The 14,380-nt window shown below is 38.3% G+C and overlaps 2 protein-coding genes across 2 annotated transcripts; both read left to right on the forward strand.

Moving 5' to 3' along the window:
* The first annotated feature begins 4,898 nt into the window (after window positions 1–4,898).
* Window positions 4,899–7,616, forward strand: LOC126799863 (glucosidase 2 subunit beta). The gene is made up of 6 exons (XM_050527126.1): window positions 4,899–5,096; window positions 5,191–5,304; window positions 5,656–5,751; window positions 6,260–6,442; window positions 6,537–6,645; window positions 6,758–7,616. Exons 1-5 carry the CDS (start codon window positions 4,994–4,996, stop codon window positions 6,641–6,643), a joined length of 603 nt encoding a protein of 200 aa, XP_050383083.1. The 5' UTR covers window positions 4,899–4,993; the 3' UTR covers window positions 6,644–6,645; window positions 6,758–7,616.
* A 2,481-nt stretch (window positions 7,617–10,097) lies between these two features.
* LOC126799077 (basic leucine zipper 34-like) lies at window positions 10,098–13,055 on the forward strand. The gene is made up of 4 exons (XM_050526192.1): window positions 10,098–10,936; window positions 11,052–11,142; window positions 11,247–11,373; window positions 12,274–13,055. Exons 1-4 carry the CDS (start codon window positions 10,320–10,322, stop codon window positions 12,474–12,476), a joined length of 1,038 nt encoding a protein of 345 aa, XP_050382149.1. The 5' UTR covers window positions 10,098–10,319; the 3' UTR covers window positions 12,477–13,055.
* Window positions 13,056–14,380: the final 1,325 nt, after the last annotated feature.

Here is a 14,380-nt window from a genome sequence, read left to right on the forward strand (position 1 = left end):
TTTGCTCTATTTTTTCTGAGTTTATTTGCTCTGTTTTTATATGTTTCTTTGTCAACACAAAGTACATATGATCATTCTTTTCACTCGAATCTCAGTATTCTATCTTGTTCCAACATGTGTAAGCTATCATTTTCATGTTGAAATTATCACTGCTCTGCTATGAAGTCCTATAAAAATTTTTTTTTGCTTCGCCCAAACTTAGCACACCCTGTAATTAAATCCGTCCATGTGTACCAACTATTAAGAAAAGTGGTGCATACTGAGGAATTGATAAGCAACTATAATGAGATTTTGAATTTACTAATCCATGACCATGAAAAACTTAAACGTAAAGTTTCTTTAGTTCTTCTAGAAGGATCAGCTTGAGAAAGAGTTAGAGATTCTCAACCAATCTTCATCACCGTCAGCATCAATATTCTTAGATATTTCTGATTGTTTAGAACGTCCAGAGTTACCTTAGGAACAGGAAGAATATTACTACAAGCAGTTCCTGTACCTATGATTCTATGCTGTATGGAAATAATGAAAATTCCGATAGTGTAACTAGGACTATCAATTAAACTGAGCTATCATCGAGAACCAAGTTTGACATGACTTTTCGGCTAATCTTTGTACAGTTCTAGCTGGCAGGATTTCTGGGTTGATATCTTTAGTGAGTAGTGACCGTAATTATCAAATGGCTAGACACAGATCCAACCAAAAGAAACCACTAAAGGAACTAGTGTTTAATGATTGTGATGGCTTGAATACTAAGCCTCACAGTACTTGTATTTATATGAGTGCGTTTACATAAATCCTATGCTAGGTTTACAAATGATAAACACTGCGTAACAACTATACAACTAGTAACAAATCAAGATATAACTGATAGAGATTACATATAACTATACAATTAGAGTTTTCTTTCCACACCAGGAGAAGTGAGAGAGCTATCTTCTCATGCGCCCTTATCGTCAATTAACTGTGGCTTATCACTCCCCCGCAATTTGAGTGGACGAGGAAGGACATGAAGCTTGTTGACAAGGAAATGAAACCGTGTGGATGACAAGCCTTTGGTGAAGATATCTGCAATCTAATCAATTGTGGAGAGAAATTTGACCTATAACTCTTTTCGGACAACCTTCTCCCGAACATAATGATAATCAACCTCAATATGCTTAGTACGAGCATGGAACACCGGATTTGAAGCAATAGCAATGGTGGACATGTTGTCACACCAAATAGTAGGGGACTGGAGAAAAAGACTAAGATCACGAAACATAGAACGTAACTCGGACAACTCTGCAGCTGTAAACGCGAGTTGTCTATACTCAGCTTCGGCACTGCTCCGAGACACAGTTCAATGTGTTTTTGAACTCCAAGAAATCAAATTAGGGCCGAGATAAACACAGTAGCCTCCAGTAGATTGTCTATTGTCCGGATCACTAGCATAGTTTGCATCAGAGTAAGCGCTAATGTAAAGCGAGCCAGGCTGATACTTAAGACCATAATCAATCGAAAACTTGAGATAGTGTAGGATGCAGTTGACGGTAATCCAATGCGTAGTGGTAGGGGAATGCATGAACTTACACACCTGATTAACGGAATAAGAAATGTCTAGTCGTGTAAGAGTGAGATATTGAAGCGCACCAACCACACTTCGATACTCAGTGGGATCAACCAGCTTTTCTCCAGAGTGAAGACTCAGTTTCTGACCAGCAAAAGGCGTGGCACATGGATTAGCGTCAAGCATTTTGGTCCGAGTGAGAAGATCATGCGTGTATTTCTTCTGTGTGAGGTAAAGGGATGAACCATCATATGTTGCTTTAATACCAAGGAAGTAATGAATTTTGCCGAGGTTCTTCATAGAGAATTGCTTGCTGAACTTAGAGATAAGATGTTGAAGATGAGAAGGATTGTTCCCTGTAATCAAGATGTCATCAACATAGATTAGAAGAATGAGAAACACACCACCCTCTGCATATGTGAACATAGAATAATCAAAGAGAGATTCAGTGAACCCCAAGTTTTCCAAATAATCTGCAAAACACTGAAACCACGCTCGAGGAGCTTGTTTGAGGCCGTAAAGGGAGCGTTTAAGTTTGTAGACATGGTGAGGATACTCCGGATTGACAAAACCAGCCGGTTATCGCATGCATACATCCTCAGACAAGTGACCATGAAGAAAAGCATTGTGCACATCAAATTGACGCACCGGCCAATTGTTTGAAACAGCTAGAGCAAGGACCAGTCGGATGGTAGAGTGCTTGACAACTAGACTAAAGGTCTTTGCAAAATCCAGTCCCTCTTGTTGATGAAATCCATTTCCCACAAGTCGAGCTTTGTAACGCTCAATGCTACCATCTGCCTTCTTCTTGATCTTGAAGATCCATTTACATGGAAGCACATTCATAGTAGGAGAAGAGGGAACCAAATCCCAAGTGTCATTGTGATCAAGAGCTCGGATCTCTTCTTGCATAGCTTTGCACCATGATGGACTCTTAGCAGCCTTAGAGTAACAAGACGGTTCTGTGACATCATGAGTTAGTGTAGCAAGCATAGCATATTTAGGGTTTGGTTTAACAATGTAATCTTTCAATTGAGTTTGCATAGAATGAGCATTGTCCCGAGAACATACCTGACTAGAATCTCGTGCAGCCTCCGAGTTAGATCGAGGCAAAGTCATAGACTCTAAAACCACATTAGGTGAAGATTGTGTGCGTGTGTGTTTGATGTGGCCGTGAATGAGACTCAGTAGGAGGAATTATTGAAGATGAGGACACAATAGAAGACATAGGAATAGAAGGTGAATTGTGTATATGTGTGACACGTGAGGGAACATCATGTAGAGATACAAAGTAAAGAGAGAAAGAGGACATACCAACATCAGTGGGGGATGTGAGAATGGCCTTGCTGAAAGGGAAAGAAGATTCATCAAAAATGACATGATGAGAAAGATAGACCTTATGTGTATCGAGGTCAAGACAATGATAACCCTGATGATTAAGAGAGTAGCCTAGGAACACACACCTTGTAGATCTAGGTTGAAGCTTAGACGTAGTATAAGGGCGAAGATAAGGATAGCATGCACATCCAAACGTGCGGAGGAAAGAATAATCTGGTAACTTGTTGAACAAGTAGAAGTATGGAGTCTTATTCTTGAGAAGAGGAGAAGGCAACCTATTTATCACATATAGTGCTGCGTTGCAGGCTTCCACCCAATATGTTAGTGGCATGTGAGCATGCGCTAGGAGTGTTAGAGTAGTGTCAACAATGTGACTTCTCAACCACAACCAAATTAATTATGCATATAGTGTATCTAACGTTTTATAATTACTAGTCTTCATACTGTTTTGTTAGATCAATGGTTACTAGCTTGCAGTCTGTAGCTCAGTCACAAATTGTCGAAGACAACTGATCTCCCAGATGTGACGCGATGAAAACTAACATGTATTTTTATTTGGGTTACCAAGGGTAGCCAAAAGAATGAGTGGACAAGCGCTTTAAGTTTGAAACACAGGTAAGGCTACAAAGGTTTTGCTATAGTTTTGCTCATTTTTCTCTCCGGTGCTTTTCAAACCTATAAAACACTAAACTAAGTAAAAATGACTATAAACAATAAGAATTAAACATATATATCGAGGGTAAGAGGTATAATAATATAACATAATATGAACTCATCACTGCTCCATGTAGCTTGAAATATCAAGACACAATAACACTGCAATCAACCGCTACCATATTAAATCACACATTGCAACACAAAATCAACATCTTAATTCAAAAAGCTTAATGAAAGCCAGTAAAGCAGATATCTTATTGCTCTTGGTCCTGAATATCCGTGAATTCTTTCTCAAGTTGTTGAATCTCAGCATCTTTACCACCATTTTCTTCTTCTTCTTCTTTAGCATCTGATTCTCCTTCATTATCTAATATCTCTTCCTCCTCATCGTCGAATTCATCATCTTCCATCTACAATACAAAAGTATCAATCAACAACATAAGCACCTTAACATGATAAATAACCAAAACCCAACAACAATATTATAGAAATAAAACTAACATTTAGGCCATGGCTATCCAAATCAGCATTGTCCTCCTCCAAATCACTCACTTCCGGGCGCCTTTCTTGACCGCTTTGAAGGCACCCCCATGACTTCCTGAGGTTCGAGGTCTGCACAGTAGAATAGGGAATAGGGCAGCTGGAAAGCTCCGGTGTTGCGAAAAATGGAGGTCATCAGAGATTCAGGACTAGATTAATGTAGTTTTTGCCTTCACAGAGAAAGAGCAAGGTTTTAGTGAGGTTTTTATTTTGTGTTACGATTTTCAAGTGAAAAATTTGAGGTAAAAAAATCACTTCAAGTTAAAAGAAAAAGTCTGATGAGTTTTTTTTTAATTTTTAATGAGAAATAAAATTACATTATCAACTACGTTCAATAATGTGCCATAAAAGTAAATCTAAAATTCTAAATAAAAACATAGCTCTAGGTAGCAATACAACTTTAGGAAATAATAGTCGAACAAAAACCAAATCTCAAAACGTTATCAAGATCGACTCTGAAATTACTTTAAAGAAAATGACTAAATACACATTTGTTCTGAGTCTAGACCTAGGCTCGAGAGCCGGAGCCTCAACCCTAGAAGAGGTAACCCAAGACCGATCTAACGTCTGAAAGCACATCAACTCAGAAATCCAACCTGACTCCACCACGCAGTTTATGTCACCGACTGTTGTAGGCTTCCCGCAAAGATCAGAAGCCACTCCCTTGATCACGGCCACAACAGCACTTGTACAAGTGAAGAGTGTCACACCCTAGTACCATTTCCAGGACCCTAATGCAAAAGTCTGATGAGTTTTTTTTAATTAAAAGAGGAAAAGAAAACCAAATTTTGTGTTTTGGGATTTTTTTAGGTGAAAATTGCTCCATTGACCTTGACTGAGAGTAGCATAACTCTCTCTCGGTCTCTTCTCAGTCCGCAAAGGGATACATTACGAGGAGTTTCCCCAACAGACATGGAGACAATCTTCTTCATATGCTCTCTCTTTCTCGTTTCGTCCTTCTCCTTGGCTCTCTCACTCTCCAACGCACCTCTTCTTATTGGAGTTCATCCACTCGGTACTCTCTCTCTCTCTCTCTCTCTCTCTCTCTCTACCCAGATGCCTGCTTGGTTTTTTCTCTATTGAATTTGGGTTATTCTGTCTGTATGCAGATGAGAAATACTTTGCTCGAGAGGTGATCATGTGCAAGGACAACTCCAAGTCCTTCCCCAGAGACCGTCTCAATGATAATTTCTGTGATTGTGCTGATGGAACCGACGAGCCTGGTATGCTTTTGCCTTATTCAATTTCTACAATTAATGCATGTACCATTTCTGTTTATTTATTGAGATGAAGACCATGTATTGTATATTATATCTGGTTTTGAAAGTTCAATTGGATGACTAAGATGCACTATTAGGCTTAACACATTTTGATTCTAATTTATTCTGAAACTGGTTTCCTGAGTTCTACATTTCAAATGCTATGAAAAATGATCAGGTAATATGAGATACTACACATCTCCTGTTATTATCATAAATGTTGTGGATGAATTTCCTGAAGGATTGGTCTTGTATTATTTGAAGAAATTCCAACTTTTGTGTCGTGGCGAGTCATATAACTTCTTGTGTTTTCAGGGACTTCTGCTTGTCCTACAGGCAAATTTTATTGTCGGAACATTGGAACTACACCACAGTTCATATTTTCTTCTCGAGTCAATGATCGTATTTGTGGTAAGTAACATTTCTTAGATTAGTTCTTTCTTTCTATGTTCATTCACTAGTTAAGGCATTTTTTTCATTTATTTGTTCAATGCCATAAGAGTCTAATTACTTAATTAGTAAATGGCCTGGAAGTTAGCCGCTAAGTTGTTCTGGGAATGTTCCCAATATGGAATGGATGTATTATCTTATTGTATCATTACACTGTTGATCTAGTTGAAATGACTGCAAAGTATATTTACTTTATGAAAATCTGTTTACTGCTTTTCAATTCAGGGAAGGATAAAGAACTGATAGAAGTCCTGATGAAATGGCATTCTTCTTAGTTCTAAATTCTAAAGTCTTACTTAAGTTTCCGTATAGAATCAGGAACTTGATCCATACAAGATGTCTTCCTTGCCCAATATATACATCTTGCCGTTCATTTTATGTTACTTCTTAGTTCTTACAATTGTCTTACAAGACTTCAGATTTTTTCTCATGTTCTTCAATACTGATACTCTCTGCACCATGACTGTAGATTGCTGTGATGGTAGTGATGAGAATGATGGTAGTCTCAATTGTCCAAATACATGCATCATGGGCGGGAATGTTGAGTACAAAACTGACCACCGGTTCTCTAGAGTTCAGGATCTAGGGTCTGTTGACACAAAGTTAACCAAAAATGGAGTCACTCTGGATGACTTCATCCAGAAGGTTAAAGGTAGTCTCTGGTTTTCTGCTGTTTTGCTGTAGTTGAAAATTTTGTTTGATAATGAGTCTGCCGTTTTTTGTAAGTCACCATTTGTTGTTTGCAGGTTTTCTGAAGGTGATAATAATCATACAATTAGTTATTGCTAGTGTTTTTGTGGTTTGGCGGATATGCCATTGTCGTGCCAGAACAAAACGAAGACGTCATCGTTAGAAGTAATATAATCTATACTATCCTTGTTTTTGCATTGTGATGAAATACTTATCCTGTTATCGTCGTGTGAGTATCTAACAGGCTATCAAAATGGGATTTACTGTACTTTTTCAGGTTGTATACTGAAGTTCCGGCCAAATCCTCGTGAATTCCTCAAGATATGTTTATGAATTTCAAGAAAACAAAGTAATGGAGGCTTTGTTGCTCCTTACAAGACTTAGAAGAGTATTGATCCACAAATTTTGTTGATGAGTTTTACCTTATAGCAGCATGTATCTACAGACATGGATGTATGTACATGCAATCACTATCAGGAAAGTGATGTAATGATCTGTAGATTAGTACAGAATTTGCCACGGGTGTTTGGTGGGGGGTGTTAAGTTGAAATGCACTGAAACTGCTGTTTTAGTTTAGTTGCAACATAGTAGTAGTAGATTGTTAGTTACAACATGTCAAAAAGAAAACAGCCAACTATTTTCGACATTCAAAAACTCCTTGTTGTCTTTCAACTCATCAGATTTCTCTTTCATATTTTCTTCAGGCTACCCCATTACCATAAGCATGCATCCTATGAAAATAAATCCTATCACCAGCAGTGGCGAGCGGCCACTGTCAACCGTTGTAGTTTCACCGGGCACTTCCCAGGGGGATGTATGCCTCCCGGGTTCAATTATATCACAGATTATGTTTTTTTTTTCTTGATTTTGTGTGATAGAAATGACATTCTCATTCATAGACATTAGACAAGATGTAAAACTTTGAGGGTGAATGATATCAGAATATGATATGGTGAAGTTATGAGGTGAAGTTCTTATGTTGTCCTGTTAGAGTATATGCATGTGCCATATGCTCCACCTCACCTGCAATTGCAATGTGCAAAGATCACAATTGAAGCTTTTGGCAAAGTCATTGTCGACCATGAAAGCTAGTCGGGGAGGCAGAGGGATATAACTACATGGGAATAAACGCATTGCAGAGTGATAATGCACATGCTATAAACCCCACCATACAAAATTCATTCACCACTTGAAATCAATGATTTTGATCGTCATACTATTTGTGTATGTATATATGCTGAAATATTTGGTATATGTACAAAGTGATATAATATTTCTATACTAGTATATCTGCGTATATATTTATAATATCTTGAGGGACGTTTCCAAATGAAATCTAAGGAGATTGCAAACTAGTCATTGTTTCTGTGCCCATCCAAGGCAATTTATAGAGCTTTATTAGTCGCCTGGAGGCCTAATTGACTGGTATCCACGTCTTACCATTGGCATGCATGTAGTAGTTCTCACTTGATTAATTGGGAGCCATAATGTGTTAGATCATGTATGTAACAGAGTGAGAGCTAGCTAGCTATAGCAACTTAAACGATATGGAACTTCAACTATTACGATTCGTGGCGCCTTTCGGATTAATTGTGAGGGTAGTAAACTGAATTTTACGTCAATTATCAATTGTGTCTCTCTTTTTTAATCGCGTGTATCCATGCGGTTTCAAAATTTCATCACAATTGGACAAAAGTCAAATGTGAGCCTATGATGATGTTAAGATCCAAATGTGGAGGAGACAATAAACATCTAGCATTCAATCTCCGACCCTTCATGGAGGGAGAAAGCATCCTTTAGCTATGTATTTCACTTTTTTTGGTTTCACAAATTCAGAAAAAAAAAATTTCCTAGCTCCATTGAACTTGAAAGTATAAGTATACACGATAAAAATAAAAGAAGAGGGCACAAGTCGCACAACTAATAACTGATCTAAAGTTCAAAGTTATAAATTGAAATTTATCTTTATTTTATTTTATATTAAATATAATAAGTAATATATTACGACGGGTATGGTGTAAGTCCAACTCAAGACTTCTCACTAACAATAAGAAATTTATATCGTTAACCAAATTGTATTAATGAAAGCTAGCTATATACAAGTAATACAACCAAATAAATAATAAATAAAAAGAGCTGTATACGTCTTGATCATCCTTTTTTTATTTTAAAATCATCTCCCTCTGATCTCTCAAAGTCTAATCATGATTAGTGCCTTGCAAGTAGTTTGCTTTTCTGTATTAATTAATCGTTCACGTACTGAGACAACAGAAATTCTGGTACGCTCTGTGTTAATGTTGATGGAAGGTCGCAGGAAAGAGCCCTCTACATGTGGGTATGGTAATTGGGGACAAAAGCAAACAGGCCTTAAGATCGTCCGAGCAATTCACATGGGGATGTGATATTACCGTGATTCTCAACACTATTCTTATGATCCTACCCTATATTTCTTTATAAAAAATATATATTAAAATTCAAAGTAACTTCTAAATAATTACTGCTTTGAAGAAAAACTAACTAATTAATGTCTTGGAAGATTTGCAACTCCGGTAAGATCTTAGATTCGATTCAGATTTAGAGTTGGTGGGCCGATTCTAGAACCCCTCAAGGAATCGATGATTTTTCATGGTTAATCAAGCGCATTGTAACAACGCTTCATGTATGGGGCAGGCAATACTATAGTTTATTAGGGTCGGAATGAGTCCATTCAAAAATGATGTTACATGTTCCAGGAATAGATTTCCATCTAGGCTAATAAGAGTCACAAAGGCTACATGTTTTCGTCGATTTTTTTTTTTGCAATCAAATGATAGAGACTTACAATTTCCTTCAAAAACATGATAAACTTACAATTAAGGACTTTATAATATCCTCATTAAAACCAGTGTTTTTAGGATGGAGAAAAAAAGGAAAGAAAATAAGAAAGAAAGTAAGAAATATTGTAGAAAATATGAACATATGGTAAGAAAACAAATAAATTTCAGAAAAATGAAAAGAAAATATAAAAGATGATAAAAAAGGATGACAACATTCAAATCTAGGACCACATGTTTGTTATACAAATGCTCAACCAACTAAGATTATTAAACTTTAACTACATAAGAGTAAATATATATTTCAGTTTTCGTATGGGCTTAAGCTTAAATAGTCTACCGAGTGAATCCGCGCTGTGATGTTGAGACTGAAGAGCTTACCGAAATTTTGTTAGCATATTACATGAATCGAAGTAACGGGCGCACATTACTCTCCTTTACTCAATTCGATTGAGAAAGATTCTCGACGAGGCGGAAGGTCGGCATTGACCTATCTTTGAAAGAAAAAGAAGAAGATAAAATAGTCTCAGAAATAGTAAAACACGCATTAACCGCGGTAACAATCCATATAGGAATGTTCCTTGTGATAATGGAGGAGAAGAAGGGCGCTCACAGCGGCACGTGGTGGCTGAGAGTTACTACTGGCGACTTTCCAGTAATACCGTTGAGCTCCAACCTCCCCTTCCAGCTGGAGATAGCTGTCCATTCTCTTCTTCCCTTGTCTTCCCTCTTCCCTCTTCTCCCTCCCATGTGAGACCCCACTTTGCCCCCAATCTCATACATACTCTTCTTCCATTTCCATGGCATTATACAATACCCACAATCATTGATCTCTCTTCAACCTCCCCCCCCTGTTAGTTTCTACCTACATTATATAAACACCCCCTCTCTTTCTTTCTTGGGGGTGCTGATTCCCACTCTGGTCGATCATATATAATCCTCTCAGCCTTCCCAGTTTAATCTTTAGTTTCTTGTCTTGTGTCTTGTGTTGTGTTTTGGGTTGGCTACTTGGTTGGTGAGATATCTATGGCGCAGTTACCTCCAAAGGTTCCGACCATGACATCAAACTGGCCGGACTTCAGCCACCATCAAAAGATGTCGACGTGTTTTGCGCCGCCAAATGGCAATGCGGCCTCCCAGAATAACAACCCATGTTGGGTCGACGAGTTTCTCGACTTCTCTTCTGCCCGGCGGGGGTCTCACCGGAGATCCGTCAGCGACTCCATCACATTTCTCGAGGCGCCAATGCAGGACGAATGCCGGGTCTCCGCGGGAGCACTGCAACCCGAGCCGCCGACCCACAACAGCCACACTCGCAATGTTCATGAGTTTGATAGGTTTGACGATGAGCAGTTCATGTCCATGTTCACCACCGATGAAATCGCAGCCGCCGCCGCCGCAGGGTCGTGCTCGAACCCGTCGACGCCGTCGGATCACAACAGCATTAACGACGAGGATCAGCAGCAGGGTGATGATGGTGGGCAGAAGAAGAAGAAGCGAGATAATAAGGTGATGAAGCATGAATCTGAGGAGGCAGAGAGCGAGTGTCAATTGGAGGCGCAACAAACCCTGAACGGAGATAACAACAATGCGTCGAACAACACCTCCGGCGAGAGAAAAATCGACCCCAAAAGGGTGAAGAGGTCAGTTCATAAATTCATGCATGTCAAAAAATGCCATCTATTCTTAATTAATGGAATTGGGGTAAGTTTGATTGATTCTGAATCGCATATGTTTTTGTTTTTGTGTTTGCATTAGAATCTTGGCAAACAGACAATCTGCGCAAAGATCACGGGTGAGGAAGCTGCAATACATTTCAGAGCTGGAACGCAGTGTTACCTCTCTACAGGTTTACTAATCAAATTTTATGTGAATGAATTAGGTCTCATTCAATCTGTAAATTACTTAACGTTGAAGTTCAATCAGTACTAACTCATTGAATTCAATATGCAGGCCGAAGTTTCAGTGTTGTCACCAAGAGTTGCGTTCCTAGACCACCAACGGTTGCTTCTAAATGTGGACAACAGTGCTCTCAAACAAAGGATTGCAGCATTGGCTCAGGATAAGATTTTTAAAGATGGTGATTGTTGTTTCCTTTTTCTTGAGACAATACTTAAGCTTGCATTTTGCCAATTGCCATGATAATGACTTTAGTTGAAAACACATTAGTGCATTTTGATTCAATTCAAGTCCTACCAAAATTTTCAGCAAAGTATTGAAAAAAAGCTAGCTGCAGCCCATAAAAGGTGTACGTATGTAGTACTCAACACCATGAAAATAGAAAGATCTGTGCTTTGCAGTAGGTATAGACTTATTTACTTACCTACAATCAATGGCCATCACATCAATCACATGCATGCTAAGAGTAGGAAGAAAATTAAGGAGAAGATGCATAGGTTTCTGCAGTTCCTCTACTCTAGTTATTTCAATTTAGATTCTTGTTTTTTATTGAATGACATTGTAGTGATGTAAAGAAATAACAGCAGCAAGGCCAAAATATAATGCCAGAAGTAACCAATCTGTAGAGTTTTCTTTCTATATGGGATACATGTAGAGTGATGTCATCTCACTTTCAGTTTTGTCATCCTTTAGTCTTGTGTGAACAAAATCACTCACTGAAAATTAGACAAGAGGTCCGCTATATAAATCTATCTGTCTCCATGTGTTATAATAAAGTACTGACAATAGTTCTATTAGTGAAAATGAAGTCCTCTAGTTTTAGGGGTGGTTAGGTAAGCCCCATGAATATACATGATCTTTAGGAGAAGGAAGAGAAGTGATTAGAGATAAAGTAGTTTTAGGTTGGGCATGTGTATGCATGTGTGCGCATTTTAATAATGTGGGGTTTGGTGTTATCACTAGTAACAAGTTGTAGACATCAGGGACCATAGTTTATAACCTGGCTTTATGCTAATTGTTTTTTTTTTCTTGAGGGGATTTATACCAACTGTTTGTGACACTGAAATGACTGAATATGCAGCTCATCAAGAAGCACTGAAGAGGGAAATAGAGAGACTGAGGCAAGTATATCACCAACAAAATCTCAAGAAGATGGACAACAACAACACCAACAACAACATTGAACAATCACCAAACTCAGACGCCATAACTGCTCAACATCCTGATAATGCTGCTGCTGCTGCTGCTGATCAGAAAGAACAACTTCTCAATGTTTCTTCCTGATTTTCTTCCTGGTGTTATTTAGGTGCCTAAAGCATGAAGCAAATTAATTACTACGAGTCTGGAACGGCGACTCATACCATCATTTTCGATGGTTCTAATTCGCCTATGTTACTATTTGAGTTGCATATATGCAATGCAACCAACGGGTTTGATAGTCTGGGGAAACACTGTCAAACACCAAATTGTGTTTAGCATACAAATCTGACTCCATTAGTATTATTGTGTTGGGTCAATTTTATAAGATGGTCTTTGAGCTCAGTGGCTAGGAGGAAGTGACAGTAGTAGTGTTTCTGGGTTGCTCAATTTCTGGAGCTAAAATGTGGAGTCACGTGATGTGCTGAGCTTTAGAGCTTAAAGAAGGGAGTCGGAAGGGACCACGGGGATGATGAATGATTGGAGTGCAGCAAAGGAACATGTGCAGCTCTCGGCTTTAAGAAAAGGAAAGGAAAGCAGCAGACTTGACACTGTTGCGGGTTTTGTGATGATTCTTTCTTACTGGTATCAGTTCTATTTTGTGTTTGGATCTCCAACTAGGTGTTGTAAGACCAACCGGAAAACTTAGAGGTCATGTTTGGGAGGCAAAGTGTAGTGTTGGGATGAACAAAAGCAAGGGTCGCCTGATCTGAGAGACAGACTTGTTGTATAATCTTATGTTTATGTCTTGGTTGTAGTTAACTTGATTTTATGTTCTACTAATTAGAGTTTTCTTCTAATAATTGAACAAATCCAACAAATAGATATGTAGCTGTCATAAAAAAAAGACGATAGTTGTAACCAAAATGAAAAAGAAAAAGGGGATGATAGTAGCATACTTGAGTTGTCAACAAGCCTACTTCCTGGTAAGCAAAGGACAAATTTCACAACCCAGGAAACGAGGGTTTTTTCCACAGCTTGTCTAACATGTCAAATCAAGCACCCTCTATTACACTCAACAAAAGAGATCTTGGTATTCCATTATCAGTCACTTGAGTAATATTTCTGTGAAATATGAGAAGGAATAAAAGAACTTGTAGATTGAAAATTCCCTACTGTAGAGTATGAGGATGATTTACAAAGGCTGTTGAAGTTTCTAACACATTAGTACCCGGTCAGAACTCAGAACTCCGGAGAAGAGACGTAGGTGACAGTAGGAGGGGCGCGCGCTTATATAATTTGCAACACAATTGATTTCAAACGCCAATAATTAGGAATTCTCATTTCTAAAAGAACCCATTTCATTGCTGGTAGAATATATAAAGTAAAAATGTACTGAAACATCAAGCTTAGCAAAACGGACGAAAAACCTAATAGACGTCCATGAGCAGAACTGCAACTGTTGCACCGCCAACACTCAAATGAAGCTGATGATCAGACTAGTAAGTTCATACTATGCATCACCGTAAGCTACAATTGTGATAAAAAAAAAGTAACATACACATGAGACTCAGATCAGCAATTTAATTATTTTATTCAATATCCATGCCATCCAGACTCGCACATTTTGAAATCGACCACTGCCTTGTCAAAATTCAAAAGCGTTGCTCACATGCTGGCACATCACCATGAGATCCTGACATTCATCTTCGAATACCCTTTTTTTCTGGATCTCCTGCAAAATTCATGAAATGGCCAGGTTAAAACCATACTCAGAATTGCAATTTGTATCAATATGTAAGGTACCACATGAGAATTTTATTGGGACTGTGATGGAGCCGGCAATTCTGATATACATAACTGATTGTACATAAATGCATAGAAATAATATAGGGTAGTATATATGACTGCCTTGAAAAAAAAAAGCAGTAATATTTTGAACCTATTACATTCTTTTCTTAAAAATGATTAGGAAAGATGCATGAAATGATTGAAATCTATCAGTTGATGAGGTCTGCTCTATATCTTAGAGCTGCAACTCCCCCCAGCCA

This window comes from Argentina anserina, chromosome 6, assembly GCF_933775445.1.
Source record: "Argentina anserina chromosome 6, drPotAnse1.1, whole genome shotgun sequence".
Lineage (NCBI taxonomy): Eukaryota > Viridiplantae > Streptophyta > Magnoliopsida > Rosales > Rosaceae > Argentina > Argentina anserina.

What these genes read in the sequence shown, in the direction of transcription:
- LOC126799863 (XM_050527126.1), top strand. Translation starts at nt 4,994, where the DNA reads ATGGAGACAATCTTCTTCATATGCTCTCTCTTTCTCGTTTCGTCCTTC. An exon ending in TATTGGAGTTCATCCACTCG is followed by an intron (nt 5,097 to 5,190) that starts GTACTCTCTCTC and finishes GTCTGTATGCAG; the next exon opens with ATGAGAAATACTTTGCTCGA. An exon ending in CTTCATCCAGAAGGTTAAAG is followed by an intron (nt 6,443 to 6,536) that starts GTAGTCTCTGGT and finishes TGTTGTTTGCAG; the next exon opens with GTTTTCTGAAGGTGATAATA.
- LOC126799077 (XM_050526192.1), top strand. Translation starts at nt 10,320, where the DNA reads ATGGCGCAGTTACCTCCAAAGGTTCCGACCATGACATCAAACTGGCCG. An exon ending in GACCCCAAAAGGGTGAAGAG is followed by an intron (nt 10,937 to 11,051) that starts GTCAGTTCATAA and finishes TGTTTGCATTAG; the next exon opens with AATCTTGGCAAACAGACAAT. An exon ending in GGATAAGATTTTTAAAGATG is followed by an intron (nt 11,374 to 12,273) that starts GTGATTGTTGTT and finishes CTGAATATGCAG; the next exon opens with CTCATCAAGAAGCACTGAAG.